This window comes from Chlorocebus sabaeus, chromosome 14, assembly GCF_047675955.1.
Source record: "Chlorocebus sabaeus isolate Y175 chromosome 14, mChlSab1.0.hap1, whole genome shotgun sequence".
NCBI classification, from domain to species: domain Eukaryota; kingdom Metazoa; phylum Chordata; class Mammalia; order Primates; family Cercopithecidae; genus Chlorocebus; species Chlorocebus sabaeus.
The window spans coordinates 71326991-71346417 of record NC_132917.1 but is presented as its reverse complement, the minus strand read 5'-3'; the positions used below and the strand labels follow the sequence as shown (position 1 = coordinate 71346417).

The 19427-nt window shown below is 48.2% G+C and overlaps 1 protein-coding gene across 17 annotated transcripts in view; it reads right to left on the bottom strand.

Moving 5' to 3' along the window:
• Positions 1-19427, bottom strand: part of DYSF (dysferlin) — a 238722-nt gene that overhangs the window by 152714 nt on the left and 66581 nt on the right. For 9 of the 17 annotated variants that reach the window (XM_073023068.1, XM_007970265.3, XM_007970270.3 and 6 more), the window contains 9 exons: positions 18351-18443; positions 17770-17975; positions 16044-16172; positions 15536-15598; positions 14756-14806; positions 11582-11612; positions 10893-11008; positions 5406-5532; positions 3343-3446 (listed from right to left, as the gene is read on the bottom strand). In XM_073023068.1, the coding sequence (XP_072879169.1) occupies positions 3343-3446; positions 5406-5532; positions 10893-11008; positions 11582-11612; positions 14756-14806; positions 15536-15598; positions 16044-16172; positions 17770-17975; positions 18351-18443 (920 nt within the window). The remainder of the gene's footprint in view (positions 1-3342; positions 3447-5405; positions 5533-10892; positions 11009-11581; positions 11613-14755; positions 14807-15535; positions 15599-16043; positions 16173-17769; positions 17976-18350; positions 18444-19427) is intronic. The other 8 variants (XM_007970268.3, XM_007970274.3, XM_007970272.3 and 5 more) reach the window with 1 other exon arrangement.

The window sequence follows — 19427 nt, the reverse complement described above, 5'->3', positions numbered from 1 at the left end:
GTGTAGTATCATGTTTGGAGACTCTCTGCCTCCCTGCTTCAACTCTCATGGAGTAAATACATGTCTTTTGATCACGGACACGTGTTTTCTCCATGAGAGCTGGAGCAGGGAGGCAGAGAGTCACCTTGTTCAACCTCAGCAACCAACATACGTGCTGGGAGATTCCAATTTTTCAAAGCCCTGAAAGTGTCCTCAAATCATCACTAAAGTGCCACGAGGGTTGATTTTGGGCTTGCAAAATCAATATTTTCATTATTTTATTCCCAGTAAGTGGGAAGAGGGGAGGTAAGAGGGTAATGGGAGCTAAAGAGAGAACACATACTAGAAGGAAATACAAACCAATGTTACCAGTAATTCTCTCCAGGGTGGTGCAGGGTACAGAATATGGTGCAGGGTACAGAATATGGTGCAGGATGTAGAATATGGTGCAGGATGTAGAATATGGTGCAGGATGTAGAATATGGTGCAGGGTACAGAATATGGTGCAGGATGTAGAATATGGTGCGGGATGTAGAATATGGTGCAGGGTACAGAATATGGTGCAGGGTACAGAATATGGTGCAGGGTACAGAATATGGTGCAGTGGAAGTTTTTGTTGTTTGCCTTTTCTCTGATTTTTTCAATTTTTTGCAATTTGTGGGTTTCATTCTTGAATTCATAAAAGAAAAAAGTTGTTTTAAAACTTCCTGTCCTGCCCTACAAGTACCTACCTTTTGTTTCTTCCATACCATGAAGCGCATAGTCGCACGCATTCTCCCACACTATCTTCTTAGTAACTTGGCCAAAGCAAGTATGGTTCACATCTTGGATAATACTGCCACCAAGTGTCCGTAAGGGGAAATCCAAAGAAGGCTGGCTGGGGTGGGTGGGGCACACAGAAGGTAACCTCAGGGCTCTTCAGCTTAGGGTGTAATGAGAAAAAAAGGGACATGCAAGCAGGCTAAAAGAAAGGGACAGGCAGAATGAGACACGCCATAAGAGCAGCAGAAGCGGGAAGGCCACAAGGAGGTGGCTCAGGGAATAGAGGGCGCAAAGGCCTGGGGACCACCGGAGAAGGCTGACCAGATTGAAACTTTCAAGACGGAGTGTTGCAGCTGCCTCCTTCACCATAAGGTCTTTCTTCAACTCGCTCCACCTCTTTCTAGAGGAAAAATGGGAGGTGCAGCTTCTTGCATGAGCCCAGATGCCAACCCACTGTATACAGTCACTTGTCTTGGCCACCTTTGTCCCTTCACCTCCCCTAGATACTGGTACCTTCCTACAGAAATCCCCAGGGCCAGCCAAGGGCATCTCAGAACAGAAGACCCAGGGAGATCAAAGATGCTAGCAGGGACCCAGGAGCAGCCAGGAGCCCCAGAGCTCTGAGGCTTAGTTCCAACGAATGTGAAGGCACGTCGGTCTTGGTTCCAGCCACCATCGAAATACCTTCCGTGTTGGGAATGCGAAATAAGAACAATCTCAGGACGTGAATTTCCCAAGTGTCAAGTGGAAAAATTAATCCTAGTCCTTGGAGCTAGTGTCCCACAAAAAACATACAGCTGCAGCTTCCTGTTTCCTGCCTGCCTTCAAGCAGCTGTCCCCATTCCTCCTGATGCCAGGAGCAGGGCGTAAGACCCGTACCCTGAGCCCACACCAAAACCTGCACTCAGGTGAGGATCTGCAGTGAGCAGTTACACCTCCACATGAACGAGTTTAAAATCTGCATTACATCCCCGTGTGCATTTTCACTGGGACCCTGTGCTAGTCTCTGAGGAGAGAGAGCCCAGCTCAAAGGGGCTCCCGATGGCCACCTTCAGTATAATTCAAACATCAACACAATAATGACTGATTTAACACATTAAAAATAAAAAAGCATTGAGGTCCATACTAATACTCAACGAGGCAGGAGGGAGAAAGCTCTTCTTTGCAGAAAAAAAGTCGACTAATCAAGAGAAAAAGAATGATAATGAGAAAATCACCACTTTTCAGTCCCAACTAAATGACTTCTTCAGACAGGAAGGTCAATGGATGCTTAGACCATTAGGTAAGAGATAGCTGAGAAATAGGATATCCGTACAGTGCCAAAATATTGCCCACAGTTTGCTTGCTAATTACAAAGGGGAAACATTTACTTTTATAAGGGAGCTGTCTGGAGGCATCACTTTCACCGTGTGATCAGGCAATCATCCCTGATGATGGGACAACCTGACGTTATGGCTTTCTGTTGTGATGCCATATGACATGCAGAACATCACCTATGCTGACTTCTTGCCGAAATACTTCATCTGAATCTAATTCAGTCTCTAGACCTAACTTCCAGTTTACAGGAAAGAGAGGAGCCAGAGAAACAAGTTAAACAACAGAAGGAAACAATCGAACAAATCCAGTACTTGCACAAATGGCCTGGGCTGTTCAAAAATTCAATGCATGAGGTGAGAAACAAAGGAATGGTCCTGGGAACAGCTGGCAGTGGCTACGGGGACACGAGGTAGGGGTGGGCCCTGGGGACATGTTTAAAGTCAAAAGCTAGAGATGGCATGTGTGATATGGAGAGAGAAAAAAGAGGGAAGAATCAAGGCAGGTCCACATTTTCTGCCTTTGATGGTCGTACCTGGTTAAGACAGAGGCTTTTGGATATGAGGCAGTTTGCACAGAGAAAATGACTCCCTCCAGGGCTCAGAGGGGCAGCAGGCAGAGCTGTTTAGAGGCGCAGAGAGGCCTGGGGTTGAAGGGAGGGGTTGGAGAGCTACTGCGGAGAGGTGATGGCTGAAGCCTGGGAGGGCTGGGGCTGCCAGGAAAGCCCATAGGGGGCACACAGACACCCTGGGCTGGGCAGCCTGGATAGAGACAAGGGCTGGGACAGAAGCCAGCAGGGACTGGAGCCACAGCACCTCCTCGGGGCAGGAAGACGGGCTGCAAGGCAGAGACCAGGGCGCCCACCAGAGGGGTCTTTCTCTGCCCAACTCCCCCCACAACATTTTTAAAATAATCATTACGTTTTTATCCCACATCTTTAAAATATAGTTTCCCTATCTTTATGCCTTCATGTCTGGTTTCCATGCTATTGCTCCATTTTCCCCCAAATGGTCCTCTGCTATCCACTGTCCAACGTCCTCTCCTGGGCTATCCGCATCTATGTGTCTGTCTGGGACACCCCCAGGCAGACCTGTCCACATTCGTGTGCGGCGCAGCCTCTGAGAGCTGGGCCTGTGTGGGTGTCTCACCACGCACCAGGATCAGCCCCTCCTTGTGCACACACATCTGGTGCGGGCGCCTCGCTCTGTCTTGCTCTCACCCCGCACTGTCCACAGGGCACCAGGAAGTCCCCTCCCGAGAGAACCCTCCTGCTCCCTTACTCCTTACCATTTTCCCCGCAAAGCTGACCTCCACAAAGGGGTCCACCAAGTTCTTCTTGTTACTCTCAAAGCCAAAGATCTGTTTCACGTTGTCCATCACGGCATCGTCCACTGGGAAGAGGGACACACCAGTCATTGCCTGCCTGCTGTCTCACCTCCAAAACCCTGACTATCCCCATCTGTCTCCAGGCAGTCCTGGGACTATCTGAGCAAGAAGTTGTGACCCCTTCACACAGGGACTCAGTCCAGGGGCCCCCCAGAGGGAGGACTGTCTCAGAGCAGTAACTACTGAGAGCACCGGGCCACTTTGTCACCAGTCCCAAACGGCTCATTCACTGTCCTCACCCTGCATTCAAAGCCTTTCAATCAAATCTACCAACTTATCGACTGCTTGACTGATTAGAAATCTACATCACTAAGGGCAGTAAGTACCCAGAAAAGGACTGGCAGTTGTTATAACAATATCCCATTATTGGTGCCTGGTTGACATTTTCCTTTAAATCTGTTAGTGCAGCGATTTACCTGAGGTTAACCAAGAAGTCAATTCTGTTGTTTTTTTCTTAAGAGTTTTTAATCTATGCTGCCTCAAACCAATTATTTTTTGAATGAGTCAGATTATTTATATATGTAGATATAGATAGATAGATAATGTATATGTGTATACACATACATACGTGTATAAAGCATGTTATATTTATAGGCATATGAGTGGGTGAGTGGGGGGGATAGTTAAAGATTATATACTAGCTAATGTCTACATGAGTACAAAAGGCACAACAATTAGCAAACATTTATGATCTGTTTGCCCATCTGTTTTTTTTTTTTCAAACAACATTGCAGGGAATTCAACACAAAGCTCTTTCACCTTAAGAAAAGCAAACATTTCTATTTCCCCATGCCCCTCTTGAAGTTCACCAGCCTCACTTCTACATAGTTGCAATCAATAAGTGCAGAATATTTGTAAACATGTATTTTAGTACTGAATTAATACCCATTACTTATTTACAGGGTTTCTTCAGGATTTGGTCCAAGTAAGCTTGTACATTTCATTTCTTGATGTCAGTAGCCAAAGCAGAAACTCTCAAACAATTATCTTTATGGAAAAGTTGTAACCAGGGACCCACATTGCAAACCTTCTCACTGACTATGCTGTGGACAGTGGCTTGGTTGTGTTGATGTATGCTCTAAAATAGCGGCTCACAACTGGGCCTCACGACAGAATAACCTGGGGAACCTTTAAACCCTTCCAGTGCTGAGCCCTGCCCTAACTCAAGTCCATCTGAAATGCTGGCAGCAGGGCCTGGCATTTGGACCATTTTGAATCTTCCCAGGTAATTCTAATATCAGCCCAAGTTGATACCCAGAGCTCTCGAATATTCAGTATAATTCCCCAGCATTTACTAAACACACAGATGGGTCTAGAACCGGGCCAACCACTGTGAGGAACCAGGCAGTGGCCACATTGGCCCTCCTGGGAGGAAGAGATGGTTGCAAGTCGGGTACCCACTATCCCAGTTTGCCAGAGACCACAGGGTTTCCTGGAACAGGCACTTTCAGTGCTAAAACCAGGACAATCTGAGGCAAGCTAGGATAGTGGGTCACCTTGTGTCCGTGTCCTTCATCTGTGAAGATAGTGGGCCCCAGGAATCCTTCAAGCAAACCCTTCCAACGTTAGAGCAACTGCTCCCCAGTCCAGCTCTGCCGACTTGCAGGATGGGCTTCCTCATAGCGGGAGGGAAAATCAGTGACAGCCAGCCCTAAGGCCAGAATAGAGTCCAGATGCTGCTGACTCCTCAATGACAACTAAGAAAATGGGTCCACAGAGTAGCCAAATAGCCACACCAGGCCCAGAGGACACTGGAATTGAGCTGAGAGGCAGCTATTACTCTCAAGAGTTCTTGAATCTTCGTAACTCCACCAATACTGATAACTTTTCATTAAATTCTGATTGTTTTCCTAGACGCCTCTCCTTCCCCCAGGGAGCTGACCCCACCCGCCACCACCCACCCTCACCAGCCCTGCGCCTCCAGCCTCCTGCAGACCTCCCACCCAAGGGCGCGCCCCACGCACTCTGTGGCAAGTCCTCGGCCCGGAAGACCTTCAGGCAGAAGTGGGCTCCTCGCAGGGCCACGCCTGTGGGCCGGAGCAGGTTGCTTTCAATGTCCTCCTTGTCTTCAGAGGGCTCTTTTCTCTCCAGCTACAAAGGAAACCAAATATGATTCCTTCACGCGCTCCTGAGCGCAGGGTTTTACTCTTTTTCTAAGAGTTCCACTTTCACCACATTCTGAAGTAAGGCAGACTGCGCTCCGCCACTTAGTCCCATACAAGGGACTACCACATAGTCCCAGGCAAGGTCCTTCACCTGAGCCCCAGCTTCCTCTTGAGTACAGCAGAGACCATGACACTGACCTTCCAGGACTGTGCGAGGAACATCTCCAATAATGATGGAAATGCATGTGGCACACGGCAAGCATTCCACCAACCTGTCTCCTTCCCGCTCTCCCCCACCTCCCAGTTAAAATATAATACAGTAGTCACTGAGGTCTAAGCTGGCCACTCTATCTTCAATAACATCCAGGTGTTCATTCACCCCGCCAGTAGCTACCGAGTGACTAGCAAGTGTCTGTATGGTGCTAAAGGACAGGGGATATGGCAGTGAATAAGGGGATGACATGAATGAGCGCCCTGTTCCCATGGAGCTGACTATCTTGCAGGGAAAACAGACTTTCAGCAAACGAATCCAATAACTTGTCCTGTGTCTTGTGGTTGGAACAGTAATAACAAAAATCACATCCCACATGTATTGATGTGGATGCACTCTCTCATTTAATTCTCACAGCACCCCCCTTGAGTGGGTCTCAAACTTGGCTGCACATTAGAAACACCTGGTGGGGGGCCGGGTGCGGTGGCTCACACCTGTTATCCCAGCACTCTGGGAGGCCAAGGCAGGCGAATCACCTGAGGTCAGGAGTTCAAGACTAGCTTGCCAACATGGGGAAACCCCATCTCTACCAAGTAATACAAAAATTAGCCAGGCGCGGTGGCGTGCACCTGTAGTCCCAGCTGCTCAGAGGCTGAGATGGGAGAACTGCTTGAACCTGGGAAGCAGAGGTTGTAGTGAGCCGAGATTGCACCACGGCACTCCAGCCTGGGCAGCAGAGGGAGACCCCCATCTCAAAAAAAAAGGAAAAGAAAAGACACACCTGGGAAGCCTAGGTCACACCCCAGACCAATTAAAACATAATTTCTGGGAGAGAGTACCCATGCAGCAGTGGCTTTTAAAGTTTCCCAGATGATTCCAACTGGCAACAGAGGCTGAGAATTAGTGTCTTCTAGACCACTGCTGTGCATTCCAATTAAAACGCGGGTTCTAGTTCAGCAGGTCTGAGGTGGGGCCCAAGAGTCTGCATTTCAACACGTGTCCAAGTGATGCCCACGCTGCTTGCCCACAGATGATGCTCTGGGTGCAAGGGCCTAGAATGCCCCCACTTTACAGATACAAAAGCTGAGGTTTAACACAGGCTGGAAGCAGAACCCACGTGCTTGGAGAGTACAGAGCAAGGGGGATTGTAACTATACTGAGGTGGGGTCAGAAATGCTGCCCAGCTTGAGACCTGGATGATGAGCAAGAGGTGGAGGCATCCAGACGAGGAGGCAACTCATGCAGAGGCCTTTGCACAAGGGGAAGTTGGCAGCTGGAGGAACAGACAAAAGATCTGGTGGCTGCTCTTGGGCTAGCGAGCAACGAAGGGACAGGAGAATAGCAAGGTCAGGCTGTGCCCAGCAGCCCACTCCTTGGACAGTTGCCTGGACTAGCCTCACCTCATTCATTTCTCACTCAGTCACACTTGACACGTAGAAACCTGCTTCAGGATCCTTGCAGCAAAACACTCAATCCCAGAATGCCCATATCACAGCAATGCCCAAAGGGATGTGTTCTGTGTTTATTCTCCTCAGCTCATATCAGAAGAAAACAATCATCTTTCAGGCATCCATAAAAGGGTCTATTCCCCTAGACAATAAGCACTGATTGAGCACCTACTGTGTACAAGACCTGCCATACTAGGCAAGAGGGGAGATAAAAGATATCATATTTGCTATATTGTCTCCATCATCAAGAAACTGAATCTCAGTGATGAAGACAGACATATAAGCTAGTTAGACTACCAAAGGGCTGGGTGGTGGCCCAAAGGAAAGACCAATACATTTTCCTGGAGGACTTCTTCCTGGAGGCAAGCTTCAGGGAGGAAGTGGCATCTGAACGGGGCCTGGAAGAACAAATTGGCGCTTGGTAGGCAAAAAGAGGGAAGGTATTCCCGCAGGGGAAAAGGCCGGAGAGGAATGGAAGAGTGTTCTGGAAAGAGTCATATCATCTGGTGTGGCCACAGACGGGGCCCATGAAGATACATAACAGCAAGTGGGACTGGGAAACTGGGCTAAGGCCAAATGTCAAGGGCCTTGAATGTCATGCTAAGGATCTTGGACTTTATCCTGAAAGCAATGGGAAGTCACTGGACATTTTATAAGAGGAGACACACGCGTGATTCTACCTGGGTTTAAAAATGATGACTGTTGGCCAGGCACAGTGGCTCACGCCTGTAATTCTAGCACTTTGGGAGGCCAAGGCAGGTGGATCACAAGGTCAGGAGTTTGAGACCAGCCTGACCAATATGGTGAAAACCCATCTCTACTAAAAATACAAAAAGTAGCCAGGCATGGTGGCGCACGCCTATAATCCCAGCTACTCAGGAGGCTGAGGCAGGAGAATTGCTTGAACTCAGGAGGCAGAGGTTGCAGTGAGCCAAGATTGTACCACAGCACTCCAGCCTGGGTGACAGAGCAAGACTCTATCTCAAAAAAAAATAAAAATAAAAATAAAGATGACTGGTGATAAGGTGGGGAGAGGTGGAGAAGTATAACATAAGAAGTTAGGAGACCTCAGAGGACACTTAGGAGGGATGGCAGAAACTGCTAGTTGTTCCCCCAAATCCAGTCTTTTCTGCCTCCTCTAACAAACCCTCAATTTTTAGCTGGACAGCATTAGGATGGACTTTATTTCCCAGGCTCCCTCGTAGTTAGATGTGGCCATGTGACTAAGTTCTGGTCAACAGGACCTAAGCATAAATGTGTACAATTTCTGGGTCACAGCTTTGAAGGAAGAGATGTGGCCTCCATAGTCCTTTACTCCCACTTCCCTGGCTGGAATATAGACATGGTGATGGGAACTGGAGCAACCGTCTTGGGCCGTGTGATGGAGGCTGCATGATGATCACAGTGGAGAAAAGGCCAGGAGCCTGGATCTCTGATCATTGCCAAAGCACTGTGCCAATTCTGGACTGTGGCATTCAGGAGAGAGAAATAAACATCTGTCCTCCTTAATGCCTATTATTTGGGGCATCTTTGTTACACCAGCTGAACCTATATTGTAATTCACAAAGAAACCCACGTGAGAGAGAGTGGGAGCTGGGCCTCAAACTCTGGTCTTGCGATGGGAAAAAGAAGAGGCATACGCAGAGGTTTTCACACCAACAAGACTGGCCAACTACTTGCATGGGGACTGAGGGGTAAAGAATGAAACTCTGGCCTCTGGTTTGGGGGACTAAGTGGCTAAACATGCAATTTCCTAAGATGTCAACTAATACAGGATGGGGAACAGGTGTGGGAACTTATATATAGAATAAGCTCACTGTTGCAAAAAGAAATGCAGCAAATGATACCAGGATTTGCTCTAATAAGTCAGAGGGGCCTAAGGGACACGTTAATGTGGCCTGATGACAAGACAACTGAAACTGAGCGTCCAGAGCTCAGAAGATCCAGGCTGGAGAAGAGCAATTTACAAGTCTCAGGTGGTGTCTGAAAGAGACAGACTCCTCAACAGTGAGGGGCAGGACACAGCAAAGGAACAGGGACTGAACTGCAACATCGAATTCGAAGAATCCACTGGAAAAGGAGCAGGGAGAATCAGGAGAGTCATGAATGCCAAGGGAGGAGGCAATTTCAAATACAGCGTGGGCTCCAGAATTGAATGCTGTGGAGCCGTGGTGCAGACTAACAACAGGGGAGAGCTCCTAAGCTCTGGTGATGACCGACCCTTACACCAGTGGTTTCAGGGAGGGGAGACGGTAGGATTCCTACTGAAGAGAAGGAATAAGCAGCTGGTAGTGGAGTGGAAAAAGGGGGACGCAGTGCACCCTTTCAAGAAGTTGGTGATGACCAGCCGTAGGAGAGAGAGAAAATAGTAGTGGAGAGGAGGGGTGGGGAGAAATGGGTCAAGGAAGGGGTGCTTTAGGATGGAGAAATCTTGAGCCTGGCACAGATCATGGAGCAGGAGGCAGAGGACACAAGTGTGAGAAGAGATCAGAAAGAGGAGGCAAATAAGACAGTGGAGGATGTGAGGTCACGGCCAGGAGGTGGTGGGATGATGGAGCGGGAGGGGCGGCGGAAGGGAGGGAAGGTGGATGAAGATGGGGGGGCAAGTTGAGGACCACAGGAGCTCCCAGAGCTCTCACCACTACATCGCTGTACAGCTCTGCCTCTCCAAGGGAAGCTGAGGTTGGAGCTTAGGAAAGGGAAGAAAGTCTGGAAATAGCCAGGAGAGATAAGGAGTAAGGAGATGAGGAGAATGAGATAAGGAGTAAACTACACCCAGGTAAAGGAAGAGGCAGACAGCACCCAGGGCCCAGCTGAAACCCACGTGCATCCAAGCAGCACATCCAGGTGGCCAAAGAACCAGTGTGTGGTGAGGATGGGAGGGACATGAGGTATGGCAGGAGACCCCAAGGGCCCTGTCCTCCTCTCCCTCCCTGCACAGTGCCATCAGCCATGTTCAGGATGCCCTGGTACCTCACCCCTGACCTTCACCTCACCCCTGACCTTCATCTCACTCCTGACCTTCAGGACTCCTGGCTTGCCCTCGCCCAACACGTCCACCACCCACATGCCTCTCTTCTGCTTCTACGCTGCTGAGCACCATGAGGCAAGTGGCTCCACTACAAACAAAGCGTCCAACCCAGAGTGGGCACTCTGGTGTTTGTGCAGAAATCCTTTCATTAAATCTAGCCCGTCATTTGTCTCCCACAAAGATGATTCCAAACCTTTTCTCCTCCTCTCAAACATACACAGATGCGGATACCTCCCCTGCTCTCAACACTTTTCTCATTCTTACCACCTCCAACTTATAACTTTACTTACTGACATGTAGAGATGAGCATGATACATTCTTAGGCAATGAAATTCAAGTCACAACATAATATATATAGAATAAGCTCACTGTTGCAAAAAGAAAATATGTGTGTGTACCATTCCAGAGGGATGTGCAATGAGATAATAATAGCTCTCTCAGAGTGGTAGGATTATGAGTGATTCATTTTTTATTAATACCTTGCACCCAGAGCACTCATTTTTCATTAATGCCTTTCTACATGTTCTACATTTCTCATTAATTACCATATATTAGTTTAAATCAGAAAAAAAAAAAAAGAGTGTTTGTGGTTTGGTGCCCCCACCACCAAGTGCTGCGTGGGGGACCGTAAGGAAGACCCAGGGAAATGTACTCACAGGCGCTTCATCCCCAGGCCCCAGCACACAAAGACTTGTTTTCAGGTAACCTCTGGCCCCAGCAGAGAAGTCATCAGGGTCTGAGAGCAGCAGCCACTTCCTGAGATAGGCGTGCCCTAAGAGAGACAACATCCACTGGTGATCCCAGAATCAGAAGACCCCAGCCTGTGACCACATCCAGGAGCCCAGGATGGACTGCACAGGGGATGTAAAGGATTCATCCACTGGGCTGTGAGCCCAGGACTCAGATTCTAGAATCTAAAGGTACTTTGAGTGTTCATGCGGTCAGAGTCAGAAATATTAACCCTGTAAGAGGCTGGCAGAGCCAAACCCAGGCCATTTTCCTCCCCTTCAGGAAGTGACCAGACCAGAATGGAAACCAGGGTGAGGAGAAATCCTGGTTTGTCACCCAAATGACCTGTCCCTGTCTGCCGTGAGCCCAGTCTCCAGTAATGGGGCCTTTCAGATCTAGCCTCCCTGAATGGGCCAACGGAGACACAGGCGAGCGTTACACGCTCCCGAGGGCTTGTCTCACATGGAGGGTGAATGACCTACCTTCTCTCCCAAGATCAAACCCTTCCTCTAGATTCTAAAACCCCCAGGAGGGACAGTGAGGATCCCAAATGGGTGTCCCCAGTTAGCCTCCAGAACCAAAATGCAAGGATACAGCCAAAGTGGTGAGAACTCACGGGGCTCTCTGTAAATCGTGCCCACGTCCATCTGCAATCAACGAGAGGAGACACAAATCAAACTCTTGCCGCCGAAGCGTTAAACACAGTGTGGTGCATTACACGATTCCATTAAAAACCATGTTTTTGAAGAACTTTTGGAAGCACAGGGAAACCTTCACCATTTGATACTACATGAAAAGAAAGTGAAATACATTTTGATCCCAGTTTGATAAAGAATGCTTATGTACAGAAAAGAAAGAGGAAAGGAGGCTGGGCGTGTTGGCTCATGCCTATAATCCCAGCAATTTGGGAGGCCGAGGCAGGTGGATCACTTGGAGTCAGGAGTTCGAGACCAGCCTCCTGACCAACATGGTGAAACTCCATCTCTATTAAAAATACGAAAAAAAAAAAAAAAAATAGCCGGGTGTAGTGGCGCATGCCTGTAATTCCAGCTACTTGGGAAGCTGAGGCAAGAGAATCTCTTGAACCCAGGAGGTGGAGTTTGCAGTGAGTTGAGATCACGCCATTGCACTCCAGCCTTGGCAACAAGAGCAAAAATCCGTCTAAAAAAAAGAGGAAAGGAAATTCACACAATAGGACTATGTTATCTCTGCATGGTAGATTGGGATGATTTTTATTTCATTTTTTATTCCTTCCTGTGTTTTACAATTTTCTATTAAAAATCGATAGGTTACTGGGATGGTGACAGTGGGGAAGGCCGCAGGGGGCAGCGGGGGCGGGGGGCAGGGAGTATATGGGAAATGTGTCCATTCCACTCAATTTTTGCTGTGAACCTAAAACAGCTCTAAAAAATTGTCTATGTTTTTAAATCATAGATTACTTTTATAATTAGATACAAGTAAAATAATTTTTTGACTTAACCCTTGGGTTCTCAGAACAAGAATGTAAAGACTCAAAACATAATTAAGATTTAATTTGTTATAGAATGACTCAGGCTCAAACTCATTCTTTTAAAAAATGCTTCTCCAGGTAAACAGATTTAGTTTTTTATCTTGTGACTTCTTTCCACAGGCAACGATTTGGGAAGACATCGAAATCTCACCTGCTGATCTAGCCATCGGTTCAACTCAGCAATTTTTTTTTTTTTTTTTTTTTTTTTTTTTTGAGATGGAGTCTCGCTCTGTCGCCCAGGCTGGAGGGCAGTGGTGCGATCTCGGCTCACTGCAACCTCTGCCGCCCAGGTTCAAACAATTCTCCTGCCTCAGCCTCCCGAGTAGTGGGGATTACAAGCACCCACCACCACGCCCAGCTAATTTTTGTATTTTTAGTAGAGACGGGGTTTTACCATGTTGGCCAGGCTGGTCTTGAACTACTGACCTCAAGTGATCTGCCCACCTCAGCCTCCCAAAGCACTGGGATCACAGGCATGAGCCACCACGCCTGGTCCCAGCAATTATATATTGCACAGAATAAATAATTCTAAGGTAACTGTTCTGACAACAGGTAGAATACAAGCCCCTTATTTTAAATTTGTATTTAAAATACAAATGTAAAGAAGGAAGGCAGGCATAATATACTTGGATAGAGGGGAGAGGGTAAAATAAGCTTGTGTTCTTTCTTTTGATAAATCCTTGAAAATTTCAAAATGAGAAAATTAATAACAATTACATCAAATTACATTAAAACACCATGCAGGCCAGGCGCGGTGCTCATGCCTATAATCCCAACACTTTGGGAGGCCAAGGAGGCCAGATCACAAGGTCAGGAGTTCAAGACCAGCCTGACCAACATGGTGAAACCCTGCCTCTACTAAAAATACAAAAAAAAAAAAAAAAAAAATTAGCTTGGCATGGTGGCACACACCTGTAATCCCAGCTACTTGGGAGGCTGAGGCAGGAGAATCACTTGAACCTGGGAGGCAGAGGTTGCAGTGAGCTGAGATCGCACCACTGGACTCCAGCCTGGGCGACAGAGCAAGACTCCATCTCAAAAAAATAATAATAATAATAATAATACAGGTCTCCTTTAGTCTGTGCAATTACTAGTTACCTTTACTTTACGTAATCTGTTAAATCCATTGGTTCTCGGTTCTCGGAACAGGACTATTCACTTCTGGACTGTCTGGGACAAGTGAGGAGGCTGGGGCAGGTTTCCCCTCTCTCCATTGCCTCTCCCTCCCTCAGGGATCCACATCTGAACCCCACTCCCAATCCAGAGTGAGAGTGATGTCAGGGCAGAGAGCGCTGAGTCTCACTGGCCCAAGATGGCCAGGATGAGAAGAAGGGCTGCCCAAACTCAGATCTCACACTGTCTTCCCAGGGGCGGGGGAAAATCCAAATTACAAATAACGGTCTTGATTCTGCCTGTTGGAAACAAGGGAAGAAGTACTTCCCTCCCCTCTCTTTTTGTCAGAACACTTACCTTAGAAAACTTGTAAATATATTACACTTTCCCTGTCTCTTTGAAACAAATCTTTTAAAGAAACTAAATAAGCCTTTTGTCAGCTTTAGTAAACAAGTGTCATTCTCAGGACGTCTGAAATGTAAACACCAAGGGAGATGGCTCCCCTATGTCCCAGCTTCTGTGGGAAGATAGGAGCCTAACTCCCGTGGGCACCTGGCTCCAAGTTGTTAAACTACTTCCTGTCATAAAAATACGAGTTTCATTTTTGTTTGGTCTTCTGGACACAATAAATTAGCTAACATAGATGGTCACTCCGATTACCAGGTGACTTTGGGATGAACTCGGTGTGACCAAAGGTGCTGCACATATTTTTAAGGAACTAAATAAGTCTTTTGTCAGCTTTAGTATACAAATGTCACTTTCAGGAGGTCTGAAATGTCAAGTCCCCTGCCTGAGGGTGGGGTATGACGTCTCTTGAGAATGTATGTAGTGGGTAATCAGTTGAACCCGCTGGCTAAATTAGCATGAGATTTCTTTCCGTCTTTGCAGCGTCTTAGCAGATCATTGCCTGTGATGTGCATCTCACTCTGGTTTAAGGCCTCTTCAATGATAGAAAAGTGCTTTCTTTCTCTTCTACCTTTGTGGAGAGGTTTTCTGGGGTGAAAGGAGATGCTGTGCAGAGGGTTTGGTGTTGTTTTTTGAAATAATATTTTCCCAAAGCAGAGACACACAGGATCTCTGGAGTGCCACCCCTGCCCATGGCCCACAGAAGCTCCACCAACAAGGAGAAGTGAGAACCGACTGCTTTCATTGAAAATAAGCAATTACCCGGAACTCCCCAAGGAGAGCATCTGTCCTGAGAGAACGGGAGTCTACCACCTGCAGAGAAAGATCATGGAAACTCACATTCACAGGGAACATGTGGCCCACACGGCCAACCCAATAGCTCTTCCCTCCCAAACAATAACTGCCAACACTTCACACTTACTCAATTCCAGAGATTATTCTAAGCAATGTTTAGCCCTCACAAGAACCCCATCAGCAGATACTGTCATTATCCCCATTTCACGGATGAAATAGAGGCACAGAGACTTGTACAGAAACACACAACCCCTACATGGCATAGACAGAGCTGGAATCCGCCCTAGTGCCAGAGCCTACACTTTCAGCCACTTGGTTGTAGTGCCTTTCAGAGGAGATGGGGGAAGAGCCAAGGCTCAGAGAAAGAGAATCTCCGTCAGAAGCAGGCACGTGGATCAACAAAATAAGATGGAAACTTAAATGTTCATTGCCACAAGTGACTCAAGGACCCTGACCTGAGGCCCCAGGGGGATGCTGAGCAGTGAGGTCTCCTGCAGCTGCTGCCTCCCAGCTGAGCTGTTGCAGGCATTTCTGTGACCCGTAGGGCCTGACTGTGAGTTACTCCACATCATCCACGTGTCCGGCTTTAACACGCCTCCCTCTCACACACACACATACACACTGACAGGCACACACACGCATGCACACACATGCACAATCGCACATACACACACACACACCTGTGTGCACTGACACCTATGTGCGTACATACAGCCCACGGAGAACACTTTGACTGCTGAGACGTACCGTGATAAAGATGGGCTCATCAAACAGCTCCGCGGGACAGTCAAACAAGTTGAAGAAAAGAGTCTGTTGGTTCAGAGCAAAGGGAGACATACCAGTGCCTGCTGGTATATCAGGCATACCTGACCTACCAGGCCAGGGAGAGGGAGGACCACCCCCACAAGCCTCCACACCTAGCAGTTTAGTCCCCTCGGAAAATGTGGATTGGGCTCAGCATTGGGGATTGGACAAGTTCTGGGGTGATCTGCTCCTGGCCTCACAGTCATGGTCATTTCAGGGTTGGGTGAGTGGCTGGCCGTATAGAGTGACAGGGATGTGGAGCAGCAGGAGAAGTAAGAGCAGGAGCCCTTTCTCCAGCCCCACAGATAACCTCCTTGGGAGCCAGCATATCTCACCACCCAAGGTCAGCGCCATACGTAAACACTCTTGAATGAATTGCCAGGTGTCTGCACTGGGCTTCCAGATGGGAAGGCCCACCAAGGTTCTGGCCCTCATGCCCCGTGTCTCCCACCTCATTGAAGAGTGGGCTGTTTCCCTTGTGGATCCGTGTCCGCTTGGTCTGCCCTGCAGCAGTAACCTTGACCACAGGCTTGATGTTCACCCCGGGCAGCTGGCGCCCCTCGATCACCTGGACCCTAATCTGAAAACCAGAAGGAAGAAAGAGTAGGAGGAAGGGGGAAGAGTTAAGGACCACCCACCATCCACCCCAAGAGTCAGAAATCTCAGGGACCATCTCACCACTGGCTTCTTGGGAAAAGTATTAGAAAGGAATTAGGAAGAGCATTATATGAACTATCATATTTTCCCACCAAGTCCCCTTACATCTATAGAAAATTCCATAGCTCCAGAGAAGAGCTGCCAGGCTGCCCCTCGTCAGCTACCCACATTAAACCCCAGGGGTGGGCAGACACAGCCCCCATTTATGTCATTCAGCCATTGGCACAAGCCCCACCCAAGACCCCATTGATACTGGCATTTTTAAGTGGCTTGAATATTCTTTATTGACAATGCCCTCAGAGGTCAAACTTACACAGTGAAGTGACCCCAGAAATAGTCTTTATTCTTTATAAGATACAATGCTTTCTTACATTCTGAGAAATAAATTAAGAACTTTTGCCATTGAGCTGTAAGTAAATGAAGACTTCAGGAACATCTATGCTTCCAAACATTAGGTAAGATATTTTAAAATATGAAATTTTACAATATTAAGGCAATGGGAAGATGGATGAGTGATTTTTAATCTCCTCATTTTAATATATTTTCCAAACTTTCTAAAATAAACATACGTTATTTCCATAAAGAGAACAAAGGCAATATGAACATGTTTGGGGAATAATAGTATGGGGGCTAGAATTTTGTCTCTTGGGGCAAACAGTGGTTAGAGCTAGGAATTCTGCTTAAATTACCATGATTTAGAATAGAAATATATTTTTGCAATTTGTTGCACTTAGTATTATAAATAGAGATTTCAGGTTCCTGCTTCTAACCTTAAAAGTAGTTGTAAAGAGTTAAATATCACTGTGTGACTACATCAAAATAGAAAATTCTTTTGAACAGAAAAAAAACATTGGCAAAGGACCAAAGTTAAAAGCAAATAAAATGGGATGGATTTTTGGATAAAAATGTGTTGAAGTGTTAACATTAATAGTTTTTATTCTGTGACGAGCTTGAACAAATTCAAATTCCATATGACTCTCAGAAAAATCCATGGCTTTATGCAGGGGGATAGATATAGGGAGAAAAAAGATGTTAGACAGAGCTTCTCTGATGTAAGGATCTTGTTAAAATGCAGATTCTGGTAGAGTAGGTCTGGGTAGACCCTGCATCTCTAACAAGTACACAGGTGATGCAGAAGGTGCTGGACACAGACCACACCTGAATAGCCAGGAGCTTGCTGGCTGGATACTCCCTGGTTAGAAAAACAGATCAGAGATGCAAAGACATGCTGAATCTCTGCAGTGAGTTTTTTTGTTGTTTTGTTTTGTTTTGTTTTGTTTTGTTTTGTTTTTTAAGTACAAAACCACGGGGCTGGGCAGAAGCTTGTTCTATGGACCTAAGATGTGAACTCCCTGTTCGGCATCTGCCCAGACCCAGGGAAACTACAGGTTCCCCCCGCAGGAAGGCCCTGAGGATCCCACACACATCTTCCCCTGAAGCTGGACAAACCGGTCAGGTGCCTGGCACCAGCAGCTGATGGTTGAAGAAGAGCCTGGGGTCAGAGAAAGCCTGTTCATCACCTGGAAGTCCTGCGGTTTGTCTGACAGCAGCTTTCTAGATGTAGGTGCACTTCGCTTTCTTTTGATCCCGGGGTAGTGGGGTGGAGGATGCAAAGGTAGTTTCCTTGGGGTGGTGGGAGCCCCCAGGCCTCCGCTTTGATCCAGGAATGGCTCTGTCTCATCTCCAGTGAGTCCCTGGTCCTCTGTGTCTTCCTCTCCTCCTGTGTCTAAGAGGAGAGGACCCTAATGAGGCCTGGGTCCCTCTGGCCCTGTCCCTGCCCCTGGGACCCAGCCCAGGGGGCAGAAGATCCAAAAGGCATGGGCACTAAGACTCACCCCTCTTCCTCTCCCTCCTCCCTCCCCATCAGTGAGCCAGGATGGATAAGGTAGAAAGAAGAGGAGCTTTCAGCAGCTGAAACTTGAGGGCAGTCAGATCAGTTAGTCAACAGGAAGAAAACAGAATGGCCTAGCCCTCCCACCCACCAAGTCCTGCAGGATGAGTCCTCTGCCACCTGGCCCCACTCCAGCGAGCTGACCATGGCAGCTAGTGAGACAGTTACAGGGAGGGTCTGGGATCAGGACAGTCCTGGCCCGTGTCTCACCCATGGGGGCCGGCCACTTCTTTCCAGAGTATCTCGTGTCCACGGTGCTGTCACTGAGCAGGGACCAAGTCTCGGCCCGGCTCTGTCCCCCGCCTGTCTTGTGGGCAGGGCATAACCCCGGGAGGGGAGGGAGGAGGTTGGGGTGAGGGACACCAACCTACTGTACCCCCAGCCCCAACCCTGCCTTCCCCGCCCACCCCAGCCTGGTGCAAAGCTCAGAAATAGCTGTGGTGCCCAATGGCACCTGTCAATTCTCACCACCTCCCAGGCGTGTCCGGAAGCCTCCCCTGATTGGCCTGCACCTAACTCTGTCATATCCACCTCAACATGGTCCCAAAGCATTCGGGTCCTCCCCGCTCCCCACCCTCTGCCACCAGGGGCACCGCTCCTTCATCCCCTGAGCCCACTCCAGCTGCACAGCTCAGGATTACCAGGTTACTCCAGTCCAGACTGATCTCCCATCTCTAAGCTCGGACAGTGCTGAGCCCCAACGAGACGGCTCTGCTCTGCGGACCTCACCACAGAGCCCTTTGTTGGGCCGGTCCCAGGTCAGGCACAGGGCACACTCAGTTGAAACATGGGCTGCTCAGGTTTTAAGGCTGTGCTTGCTTCTAGCTCCCTTCACTAAGAGAAAAACTCTAGAATCTTTCCCATGGGCAAGTGCCCCCTAGCCTGTCTGTGTAGCTTCCTCCCAACCCCAGCGGGCTGGACCACATGGAGGCTCCCACGCCCAGGCCCACCACTGGCGAGCCAGCCACCCCAGGCTGACCAGGCTGGCAGATCCAAGTGAAGAGAGCTGAGACAGGCACAGCACTTAGCTAATTTAGTCTGCTCCCTTCACAAATAATCTGTGGGCCCAGAGAGGGAAAGTAATCAGCCCAAAGTCACACAGGGACTCAGTGTCAAAGGCAGGACTGGAACCCTGAAGTTCAGCTCAGGAATCTTTTAAGAAAAAAACTAGTTTTTGTCACACATCATCACCGAAGGCCTGCTGGGTCCCAAGGCAGAGAAGCATTCGGTTCTGGGGAGTTTGTGGTGCCTCAGGTATCACCTGAGCCAGACCCCATCCCCACACAC